Consider the following 12540-nt stretch of genomic DNA (forward strand, 5'->3'; position numbering starts at 1 on the left):
AAGCTCCTCCCACCCCACTCCCTTCGCTTCCTGTCCATTTGGACGGTTTGGTATATATTGCAAATGTCTTTTACAATGTCTTATTTTTTGCTTCTTCCCTCTGTTGTTGCTTTCCTTTTCTCTCCTTCTCCACCTGGGTCATACTGGCTGCTGGTTCTAGAATACTAGGGTACCCAGGGGTGCCCCTACACCTTTTGCCGCCTGAGGCCTGGGGTGAGGGGGTGCTGGTGGTGAATGCTCATTACTGGGGGTGCAGGCAGTGGAAGCTCCTTACTGGAGGATGCTGGTAGTGGATTGTTGTTACGGGGGTGGGGTTAGGGTTGCCACCTTTTCTTCAAGCGAAACCCGAACACTCTAGTAGCCCCTATCTTAATTTTGGTTGCTCCTGTCTGCCTGACATCTTGTGTCCGGGTTTCTGCTGCCATTAAACCCAGACAGAGCATTCAAAACCCGAACTGTCCGGGTGAATCCTGGACAGGTGGCAACCCTAGGTGGGGTGGGTGTGCTGGTGGTAGATTCTCATTACTGGGTGGGAAGTGCAAGGTGTGCTGGTAGTGCAAGGTCCTTACTGAGGGAAGCTGGTAGTGGATTCTTGTTACGGGGGGTGTGCTGGTGGTAGATTCTCGTTACTGGGGGGAGGTGCAGGCAGTGCAAGGTCCTTACTGGGGGATGCTGGCAGTGGATGCTCATTACCGGTGGGAGTGTGTGTGTGTGCTGGTGGTAGAGTGGTTACCAAAGGTGCTGGTGGTAGATTCTCATGACTGGGGGGAGGTGCTGGTAGTGCATGCTGGTTAACGTGGGCGGGGGAACTGATGGTGGATGCTTGTTACAGGATGGGTGTGTGCTGGCGGGGGAAGCTCATTACGGGATGCGGGGGTTGCTACCACAGTGCTGCCTCTGGGTCCGTCTCTGTCCGACATCCCGCCCAGCTCACTGATGCCACTGGTTGGGCGGAATCCAGTACATGTGGCATATTAATGATTCCATGCTCAGTACTGAGGGTTGTCTATCCTAGATTGAATTGTGTGCACCATGTTATTTGGAAAGTAATGAAGGTTCCGTTGAGTCACCACGCAACCCCCTTGTGACGCCACTGTATGGGAGGCTCATGATGTGACTCTGCGAGGTCATATAATAGAGCTGGCCACACACCGGTAGAAGAACTAGGACTAGGAAGGTTCTCTACTCTACTCGGCAAAACTCTCCTCACCCAATCGTCCTTGCCTAAAACAGAACTAAGTCTACCATTAGGCCAGCAGTCAGAAAAGACCCTCCGGAGGTCAAAGCAGAAGACAAACAGCACATCAACTATATTCTGTTCTATGTTTCTATAAGGACATTGTATTACTAGGACTTTCATGAGGAATTAATTAAAACAGCCTTCTATCACACAGGGAACTACAAGTCCCAGCTGAACTGCCGACTTGTAGTTTCCTAGCAATACAATGCCATTATAGAACATGGAATAGAATATCGTCCGTTCCAAATTCAGCCGTGTTCTGGTCTGTGTTCTATAATGGAAAGTACTTACCGTGTTTCCCCGAAAATAAGACAGTGTCTTATTTTTTTTTTTTGCACGAAATAAGACACTAGGTCTTATTTTCGGGGGATGTCTTACCAAGGGCCCGTTCTTCCTTCCTGGCCCCACGACCCTGGTAGTTTCGCCACTGCTGGGACGAGCAAACCGGGTGCTATGTTAGCAGGAAGAGTTCATGTTGTACCCCCTAGACATACATGTTTAATTCACTCAAGCAAGGTCTTGCTTTGCACTCCTCCTGATGGATGGAGAGAAGGAAGGAAGGAAGGAAGGAAGGATGGATGGATGGATGGAGAGAAGGAAGGAAGGAAGGAAGGATGGAAGGAAGGAAGGATGGATGGAAGGAAGGAAGGAAGGAAGGAAGGAAGGAAGGATGGATGGAACGAAGGAAGGATGGATGGAGAGAAGAATGGATGAAAGGATAGAGAAAATGATTGATAGATGGCGGAATAGAGAGAAGGAAAGATGAAAGGATAGAAAAAAAGGTGGATGGATGGAGGGATAGAGAGAGATGGATGAAGAGAAGGATGGATGGATGGAGAGAAGAATGGATGAAAGGATAAATAAAAAAATGGATGGATGGATGGATGGATGAAGGAATAGATGGAGAAATAGAGAGAAGGATGGATGGATGGATGGATAGCTGGAGGGAGGGAGGGGGGGTAGAGAGAAGGATGAATGGAAGGATAGAGAAAAAGGTGGATGGATGGATAGAGAGAAGGATGGATGGATTGATGATGGATAGAAGGATGGATGAATGGAGGGATAGAGAGAAGGATGAATGGAAGGATAGAAGGAAGGATGGATGAATAGAGACAATGATAGAGAGAAGGATGGATGAATGATAGAGAGAAGGATGGATGATAAAGAGAAGGATGGATGGATTGATGATGGATAGAAGGATGGATGAATGGAAGGATAGAAGGAAGGATGGATGAATAGAGACAATGATAGAGAGAAGGATGGATGGAACGATAGAGAGAAGGAAGGATGGATGGAGAGAAGAATGGATGAAAGGATAAATAAAAAAATGGATGGATGGATGAAGGAATAGATGGAGAAATAGAGAGAAGGATGGATGGATAGCTGGAGGGAGGGAGGGAAGGATAGAGAAAAAGTTGGATGGATGGATAGAGAGAAGGAAGGATGAATGGATGATGGATAGAAGGATGGATGAATGGAGGGATAGAGAGAAGGATGGATGGATTGATGATGGATAGAAGGATGGATGAATGGAAGGATAGAATGGAGGATGGATGAATAGAGACAATGATAGAGAGAAGGATGGATATATTTACAGGTGAAACTCGAATAATTAGAATATCGTGCAAAAGTAATGGCAGTAAGTGCTGCAAAAGGGGTCCAAACCAAGTACTGAGTACATACGCATGCTTGTACTTTTCAGAGGTCCGATATTGTTCTATGTACAATCCTTGTTTTATTGATTGCATGTAATAATCTACTTTTCTGAGGTTGTGGATTTGGGGTTCTTGGGGTTTTCATGAGCTGTAAGCCATAATCATCACAATGATGACAAATCACGGCTTGAATTATCTCGCTTTGCATGTAATGAGTCTCTCTCATATATTAGTTTCACCGCATAAGTTGCATTAGTGAAATAAATGAACTTTGCACGATATTCTAATTATTCCAGTTTCACCTGTATATAGGATTATATTTTTATGTTTGCATCCGTTTAGATTTAATGACCCAGAATTAGATTCCATGTTCCTTAGGGTTAGGGTTGGGGTTGAGGGGGAACTCCCCCCTGTTCCCCTATTGAAACTTTTCAGCTCTGTGAATTAGGACCTTCTAGTAGTCTATGTCCAGCTTGGTTCCTAACCACCTCTAGTGGACATTATAAGAATGATGCTTTGGTTCCTCGGTCTGATGTATACAGTGCTGTTGGGGGTGTTGTCTACTCCTCTCTAGGTCAATTACAACAGTTCCGCTGTTGCTCATCAAGGGCTCCCTTCTCAACCAGCTTCCTGCCCATTAGGTGGAGCCATTCCAGGTCCATGCTCAGCCTCAAGATCAACCACGATCATGTGCGGCCAGCTGCTGAGTAGCCTGTAGGCCTACAGTACAATCAGACTCCTGGTGTAAAACAAGACAGCCAGCCCAGAATAGATTCCATGTTCCTTAGGGTTAGGGTTGGGGTTGAGGGGGAACTCCCCCCTGTTCCCCTATTGAAACTTTTCAGCTCTGTGAATTAGTACCTTCTAGTAGTCTATGTCTAGCTTGGTTCCTAACCACCTCTAGTGGACATTTTAAGAATGATGCTTTGGTTCCTCGGTCTGATGTATACAGTGCTGTTGGGGGTGTTGTCTACTCCTCTCTAGGTCAATTACAACAGTTCCGCTGTTGCTCATCAAGGGCTCCCTTCTCAACCAGCTTCCTGCCCATTAGGTGGAGCCATTCCAGGTCCATGCTCAGCCTCAAGATCAACCACGATCATGTGCGGCCAGCTGCTGAGTAGCCTGTAGGCCTACAGTACAATCAGACTCCTGGTGTAAGACAAGACAGCCAGCCCACAGTTAGATTCCATGTTCCTTAGGGTTGGGGTTGAGGGGGAACTCTCCCCTGTTCCCCTATTGAAACTTTTCAGCTCTGTGAATTAGGACCTTCTAGTAGTTACATAGAAGTCTATAGAGCGGAGTGTGTGAGGAAACTACGACCAGTGGGTACATATAAATCAAAGGAAAAGATGATAAAATAAAGTAGAGGGGAGGATGGGGGGATATACGGACAGGAGGAGAAGAAGGATGAGGTACCAGAGGGGAGGACACAGAGCACAAACTAGCCGATTGTTCGTTTACAAGTGCTCTCGGCGATGTCGCATATGGACGGAGTGACTCCAGAGACCACCCAGTCCCATCCAGACCTACAGAGGGTGCAGGAGACAACCCCTATATCAAATATCATGGTGACACAAGCACAATTCTGGACAAACATCTGAAAATTCCATAGTCACTCTAGAGGCCACCAGACCCTCATCTACAGGAAGTGCAAGAGATGATTCCTAGATCAGATAGCAGAGTGACACCAAAGCACCACCCTGGACCTACATCTGAAGATCCCAGGGTGACTCCTAGAGACCATCCAGTCTCACACCTACACAGTCCAGGAGACAACTCCTAGATCAGATAGCAGAGTGACACCAAAGCACCACCCTGAACCTACATCTGAAGATCCCAGGGTGACTCCTAGAGACCATCCAGTCTCACACCTACACAGTCCAGGAGACAACTCCTAGATCAGATATCAGGGTGACACTAAAACACAAGCCTGGACCTACATCTGAAGATTCCAGAGTGACTCCAGAGACCACTCAGTCCCAGCCAGACCTACAGAGGGTGCAGGAGACAACTCCTAGATCAAATACCATGGGACACAAACACAATTCTGGACTTACATCTGAAAATCCCAGAGTGACTCCAGAGGCCAATAGTCTCACACCTACAGAAAGTCCAAGAGATCATTCCTAGATCAGATGGCAGAGTGACACCAAAACACAATCCTGGACCTACATCTGAAGATTCCAGAGTGACTCCAGAGACCACTAAGTTACAGCCAGACATACAGAGGGTGCAGGAGACAACTTCTAAATAAAATACAAGCACAATTCTGGACTTACATCTGAGGATCCTAGATCAGATAGCAGGGTGACACCAACACAACATGCTGGACCTACATCTGATGATCCCAGAGTTACACCAGAGACCATTCAGTCTCAGACATACAGAGAGTCCAAGAGACAACACCAAGGTCAGGTGTCAGGGTGATACCAACATGCCACTCTGGACCTGGAGCTTTACTTTCTAAAGGGATTTCAGGCATAAGGTGTCAAGTTCTACAATAAGTGTTTTCATGTGTAGCGACGACCCCCTTAGGAGCCCTTCTAGCCTTGCTATTGGTCAAGTGGTCTACAGCTTCTCCAAACCAGTCCCTGACTCACCAGAGGTTAACGAAAGACCAACATATAATCCATCAATCTTTGCTTTCAGGTTTATTTGGTTCATAGTCCAAGGGAAAGTGGGTTAGGGGGTTACAAGATACCCAAACAGTGACAACAATCCCCTCCACTCAAATAAACAAATAGCGTCAGCTCCTCTCATGGGCCAAGGATGTGTCTCTAAGCTGAGAACAGCAATTCTTCAATGTGTTCCTGTAAGCTGAGACCAGACTGAGCAAGCTTTATGACGGGGCTTTTCTAGCCACTTTCCTATCTTCCTGGCCTTAGCAGAGGCCCATTTTCCCCTCAACCGACCCCCTCCCCCCCAAAAAAAAAAAAAATTGTTTAGAACCTATATCTGTTTTTTGGCTGTCTCTGCTCACGTCTTGTCCTGGTGATACAACAGGAAGTGATGAGAAATTCTCTTTCAGTTGTCAGAACAAGTGTTCCCATTGGAAGATTTCCCCTCTATTCATATTCGTGTGACAATATTTGTGTCTGTGTGCTTGTGTTCGGCATTCCGCAGATGCCCAGAACCTCTTCCAGCTCTGTATTGGAGTTAGTTATCCTTTGGCTGAACATCGCCCTCTGCTGGACACGCTCAGTATTACCTTTGGATGAGATTTGCTGAGCAGACATCGGAATGTGTCCATTCCCCACCGTCACAGGATACAGAGCTACGAATACCTGAAAGGAAAATGTATTGGATTCAGTTTTATCTCTGCGTCCTAAGTCACATGATATGAATGGAATCCTGACAACCCGGAGCCTTCGCTGCACCAAGCCGCTCCATGTCTGGCATCTCCAGAAGTCACTCCGGTGAAATCACAACCAGTATATGTCCAAGATTTGTTGTTACAGAATAGCCTGCATTGTACTGAGGATTACGGTTGCCACCTTTACTTCAAGTGAAACCCATTGCCCATTATGAGGAGCTCCCACCATCCCTGTGCTGAGTTCCCGGGTCTGTACACCCGCTGTGCCCATTATGAGGGGCCCCCACCATCCCTGTGCTGAGTTCCCGGGTCTGTACACCCGCTGTGCCCATTATATCTGTCAGAGCTTGAGGTGTACATTAGTTACACGGAGTGGTGCTAGTTCAAAGCACAGATTAACTCCATGGCATTATACCCAGTAGGGGACTTTCCTTTCCCAACTAACATGGCTCACACAATACAGGCATGGGCACTAGGATAAGTGATACTCGGACCAATGGCACTAATTGAAGGCCATGCTGTCCCTGGCAACCAATCAATCTTCTATTGGTCTTATCCACTGAAATTTGACTGGACTGGTGTGTGCTTGGTACATCTGCATTGCACTCTAGTGGAGACAGCCATCAGTGTTGGAGAACATACAATGGAGCAGGTAGACAATCATAGGTTCCTCTTCTTGTGGTCAAATGTTTGACACCAACATCTTCAGGTGTGTTCAATATGGACTTCCGCACCCTGTAGTTTCCTCCCACTGATCTGTATGTTGCTACAGGATGTATGAGCTGGTGAGAGGAACCGGGGGAGCGATGTATTGAACAGGCCTGGATCGTAAGGGGGATAGAAATTGGCATTGCAGCAAATTTTGAAGGGTTGGGCACCAGAAGGTAAGTATATAACCTCTTGTGGTGTTTGGCCCCATCATGATCACTTTAAATGGCTGCTGCTGGAGGTTTCCTCAGACTACCAAGCTGACCTTCAGAAGTCTTAAGCACTACTTGGTACTAAGGTAAAAGCTAGAACTCCTCTTGTGATCTGCACAGGTTGACCCTAAGCGTTGTGACCCCCCCTAAGATTTTCTATGAACATTTGACATTCACATCTGACTTCCAGGAAATGGTTTGTGTGCCTCCAATATACAGCATGGGACATCTGACATCTGAAGCTTTTCTTTCTTTTCTAGCAAGAAGAAATATTATGGACCTGAATGGTTCAGAGCGCCAGCGTTTTATTCATGCGCTGGACCTTGCAAAGAACACCGTGCACCCGGACTATGTCATTGCCACCAGACACTACAATCAGCTTGTTGATCCAGAAAGCAACACTACCAATTTCGAGAACATTTCCATTTATGACTACTTCGTCTGGACTCACTACTACAGCGTCAGCAAAACCTTCCTGGGTGCGGGCCAGGGCAGTGCTGGAGGTATAGACTTCTCTCATGAAGGGCCTGCCTTCCTCACCTGGCACAGGTTCCATGTGCTGCAGCTTGAAAGGGATATTCAGGTAAAAGACCCTTAAAACTTCACTTTTTGAGTGGGGGGGCAGAGAAAGTTAAGGTGACATATGTCAGATTTGTTTCTGTTAGGACTGACATGTTCCTGCTTTTGGTGGTCACCAAGGCAGAAGGTAATAACGTTTCTACAACCTAGAGTGAGAAAGTGTTGGGCAGCAGTAAAACCGAACCAATCTTCTGTGTCCTCATTGAGGAGGTCTCCTTGTTTCCTCACCAGGATAGGAAGTGAGAAATCTTTCCTACTACAAGCCTAAAATTATTTTGTTTTTAGTGTTGGGCTTTAAGTATGTGCAGTGACCAACTTGTGCAGCAATGTGCTGTCTTGCCATGTCTGGTAGGTCCACCCAAATCTAATTTTAGTAATGAGTGTAGCCCCCATCACGTTCTGAGGTGGACAATAAATGCTAGTGAGGGCAGCTGAAGATCCAGCGGCTCCTTCGGGGCTGAGCACTACAAGTGCTTGCTGCATGTATCTCATTCGGCTTATTTTTCATTTCAGTGGTGGTCTCTCTAATGGGGATGAGTGACATTGGCTACAATTGGTGGCCTTAAGGGCATTATTGGCAAAGAGTAGGTTTTTTAATCGTGGTGGCGCTAATGCTCGCTCTTTTGCGTTTTCATGTTTCAGAACCTTCTGAAAGATCCAACGTTTGCTCTGCCTTACTGGAATTTTGCCATTGGTGGGAACAAGTGTGATATTTGCACTGACGATCTGATGGGTTCGAGGAGCAATTTTGGACAGAACCTGCTGAGCCCCAATTCAATCTTCTCTCAGTGGAGAATTGTCTGTGAACATGTGGAGGATTATGAGAGCCTAGGAACGATCTGCAACAGTGAGTAAATGTTCATGGTTGGCTCTGATGGGAAGGTGAACGTGCCTAATGCAGCATAGTCCTGAAGTAAGTGAATCTTAATCCTTAAATCTTATAATCTACAGGTACATCTGGAGGCCCGATCAGGAGAAATCCTGCAGGGAATGTGGCACGGCCCATGGTGCAAAGACTTCCCGAAATGGAAGAGGTTTTGCTCTGTCTGGAAGTGAACCTGTTTGACACGGCACCGTTCTTCTCAAATTCTTCTGAAAGCTTCCGAAATGCAATAGAAGGTACGGTACACCCCCCAGGTGGCTCTAACACTGCCGGTGAAGTCACTGTTGTCCATATGTACAAACGTTCTTTGAGTTATGGCAACTGAAAGGAATGGTTATAGAGCAAGGGAATGTCCAATGTGGTTCATAGACCTTTACTATAGGGCATCTGAGGGAGGTAATAATCATGTATTAATGTTGAGCTCTTTATTCCCCAGGATACAGCGAGCCATCTGGACAGTACAACCCAACCGTGCGAAGCCTCCATAACCTTGCTCACTTGTTCCTGAACGGTACAGGAGGACAGACCCACTTATCTCCAAACGACCCAATCTTCGTGTTGCTGCACACGTTCACAGATGCTGTGTTTGATGAATGGCTGAGAAGACACAATGCAGGTACGATCTGTAGGGGTAAAGGGTATAATATTGAGCAATGGCTCCTCCATACTTGTAGTAGTGGAGCTGCAGACTTTCTGGAGATGCTTCTGCAGGTTACGAAGTCTAAAACTTTGCCCATGTTCTACAAAAACTGAATTGTGTGCTGAGCAAATTGTGTTCCTTCACTGCTTTGTGTTCTGTTGGCCTTGTTATATACAAGAGCAGAGGTAGGCAAAGGTCAGCCTTCCAGCTGTGGTTGCACCAATTTCCATTAGAGATTCCAAGACTTGCAGCCACAGGCATGATTTTCAGAAGCGGATGTATGATGGGATTTGTATTTTCACCACAGCTGAGGAGCCCGGAGTTTTCTTACACTATCCTAGAGGTTGTATGTATGATCTGTGCACATGGACTGCTACTGCTAATGTCCAGTCTTCGTCATGGAACTTTTGCGGTCTCATAAACGTATAAAAGCACATGGATGACCTGCAATGTATACTCTTCACTTTGTACCAAGTCGGTAGCTCTAACTATAGGACCTCCTTTTTGGTTTTCTCCAGATTCTACTCAGTATCCGCTGGAAAATGCTCCTATTGGCCACAATAGACAACACAATATGGTTCCTTTCTGGCCCCCAGTGCCCAACAGGGAAATGTTTGTAACGGCGCCTGAGAACCTGGGTTACATGTATGAAATTCAGTGGCCTAGTAAGTGTAAATGTGTAATATAATGTCTGCTTGTCTGTACTATGGGAAAACCAGCAACTACATGGCAGATGTTGGCCAACAGGGAGATGGGCTCTTGGTGGTCACAGAACTGGGGCTTACAAGCGGTATAATCTTATCCAGGTTAAGAGGCTCCATAGAGAAGATCTGTATCCCTTTCCAACCATGGGTAATAATTGTTCTGTAGTCAAAGAAGATCCAAGAGGGCTCACTGTATTTGTGATAACAGTAGGGTTAAATTAGAAATATTGGAAGGGTAGGACCGACAATATTGGGTTCCTTCTCAACCCTGCACTGTCAGCAAATCGGCCAATACGTCATTTTTGATGTGAAAGAATCTGAATCGGTTTGTACCCTTTACTGTGTGTCCAACCCAAATTTTTTTTGGGTAAAATGCAGCTACAGGCAAGGCCATTCTCTTAATGAGCCATCTTGAGGCTATTGCCTCAGGTGGCATGGCTTTGGGTCATGTAGGGGGGTGGCAGGCAAAGTGCCATTGCCGCTCTGCTGCAAAATGTTTGCAGTGTGCTTGCCATCCACTTTCTGCCCAGAGTGTCCCAGGTTGGTTGTGTAAGAGCCAAACCCATCCCCCCCTGCCCAGCTATTTGTCACCTAGGTTGCTCTGGCTAGCATCCCACCTAGCTGGGCAGGACATTAGCCAACGTGTCCAACATCCCATTTCTATTAGGTATTTCTACCCTATATAGGTATGTAGCCAGCAAAGTAAGGGCAGTGGTTGTGCACCCCCTTCCTGTACCAGACAGCCGGTTGCCGCATTGGAATTCCTTAAGCACAGACTCTTTGAAATGAATGTCCTTAATTGGATACAAGCTTGATCCCATCCCCCTAAACAATGGCCCCTCCAGACATCCTGCTGCCTATAATGAACACAAGGTCACTTAAATGTAATGCCAGGGGAAACATGCAGTATAGTCACTCCACACATGCACCTAGGAGAATGGTTCCATGTAACCCCAAGAGGTCCAAGGAGGGGGTCTCCATAGTAGTAGGTCCATAGTTGGTAGGAAGGAGGCTAGCTCCTGCCAGCAGCCCCAGTGACGGTTCAGTCTGTCAGTCATGACCAGATTTGGTCAATGATATCTATAAGGATCTCCAGCTGTTTTTACATCTCATTAGCCAGTGCTTTGGGTGGGTGAACTGGCCAGATAGGGCCAACTTTTTTGGTAGATGACTCTACATGTTGACCGGTGGGCCTTTGCTGTCAAGTGAGCATTCTTGGGGTTGGGAGAACTGTAGAACCCAAGACTTGATGACTTTGTGATTGCAATGTTTGGAAAAATGCTTGCTGACTTTTCTTATCTCCTTTTTAGGGCTTCCATTAAAAAATGAAGAGATTACAATAATAGCGGTCATTGTGGCCTTGGTTCTTGTGGCTGTAATATTTGTTGCTGCCCGGTGTGCTGCCAAGAGAAGGGGCCAGAGGAATGAAATGCTGAAGCCCCTCCTGGGAAAGTCCTACCGGTGTTATGCTGAAGAGGAGGATGCTGAAACGGCATGAGAGCTGGTGAACTCTTTTATGGATCTTCTTCTGGGGGAAAAAACTCTTCATTCAGGTCTAAGATCCCATTCTGCTGTAATGCCATTGCAGTCATGAAGCCTCAGCTAGGAGAGAGTCCCGGCCTGTATTTGAAGTGTGTGCAGCAAAGGTCCCTTCCAATGTGCTCCTAATGGCACTGGGCACATGTTAGTGCTCCAACTTCAAGGGATGTGTCCTTATTGTGAGTTAACAAACACAACCTAATAAAGAAAAAAAATTCATCTTTATCAATTTCTAGGGTTTTTGTTTATGTAGCTGAACACAGGAACTTTAATGGTTTTGGTCTTTTACATGAAAGCTCTATACCAGTGGTTCTCAACCTGTGGGTCGGGACCCCCTCGGGGGTCGAATGACGATTTGCCAGGGGTCGCCTAGTCAGAAAAAAAAAAACCACCATAGGAATGCATAGCTAGATTCCTATTGGCTATTTCACTTTGCAAAAGCCAATAGCAAACTAGCTATTGCACCCTCCCTCTGATGCTGCCAATCAGCAGAGGGGGACCTGAAGTTCTCCACCAGGTCCCCTTCTAGTGATTGACAGCAGCAGAGGGCGGGTGCAATATGTATGCAAGCAAAAAAATATGTAAAAAAACACACCTAGCTATGCATTCCATTTTCCCGGTCCGCAGCTGCAGAGGTCGTGCAATGTCTCAGCGCCTGTGATTGGCGCTGTCAGCTTCCTGGCGGGCTCGGCACGTGGAGCTGCGAACACACCTGAGCCCATCCCTATCAGTGACAGTACTGCGGAGTATGTACCTCATACGTTATATAGCCACACACTTTAAATCCAATTCTTCTAGTTCCAGCTCCAGAGCCCGGTCCGGTCTTTGCCTATAGCAGTGGTTCTCAACCTGTGGGGTCTCTGTGCAAGGTGAGAGTCCTCCTCAGCTCTCTCCTAGCGCAGCAGTGTCAGTTCTCCTGCCACGCCTCCAGATGTCGCTGCAGCAGCCGCGTCATCCCTCACTTTTACCTTTGGGGGTGACCAGAACTTGGCAAATGTTACCAAGGGGTCCCGGCCCTAGGAAGGTTGAGAACCACTGCTCTATACCCATCGGCCAGTTGTCCATGA

The 12540-nt window shown here is 46.7% G+C and overlaps 1 protein-coding gene across 1 annotated transcript in view; it reads left to right on the forward strand.

Annotated features, from left to right (window-relative positions):
- The window catches only part of LOC108803106 (5,6-dihydroxyindole-2-carboxylic acid oxidase-like), a 12819-nt gene extending 1387 nt beyond the window's left edge, over positions 1 to 11432 (forward strand). Inside the window, exons 2-7 of the mRNA XM_018574947.1 lie at positions 7389 to 7711; positions 8350 to 8554; positions 8659 to 8826; positions 9027 to 9206; positions 9749 to 9895; positions 11245 to 11432. Coding sequence (XP_018430449.1) covers positions 7389 to 7711; positions 8350 to 8554; positions 8659 to 8826; positions 9027 to 9206; positions 9749 to 9895; positions 11245 to 11432 — 1211 coding nt within the window. The remainder of the gene's footprint in view (positions 1 to 7388; positions 7712 to 8349; positions 8555 to 8658; positions 8827 to 9026; positions 9207 to 9748; positions 9896 to 11244) is intronic.
- Positions 11433 to 12540: the final 1108 nt, after the last annotated feature.

This window comes from Nanorana parkeri, unplaced genomic scaffold (genome assembly GCF_000935625.1).
Source record: "Nanorana parkeri isolate BGI_ZX_2015 unplaced genomic scaffold, ASM93562v1 scaffold3403, whole genome shotgun sequence".
NCBI classification, from domain to species: Eukaryota; Metazoa; Chordata; class Amphibia; order Anura; family Dicroglossidae; genus Nanorana; species Nanorana parkeri.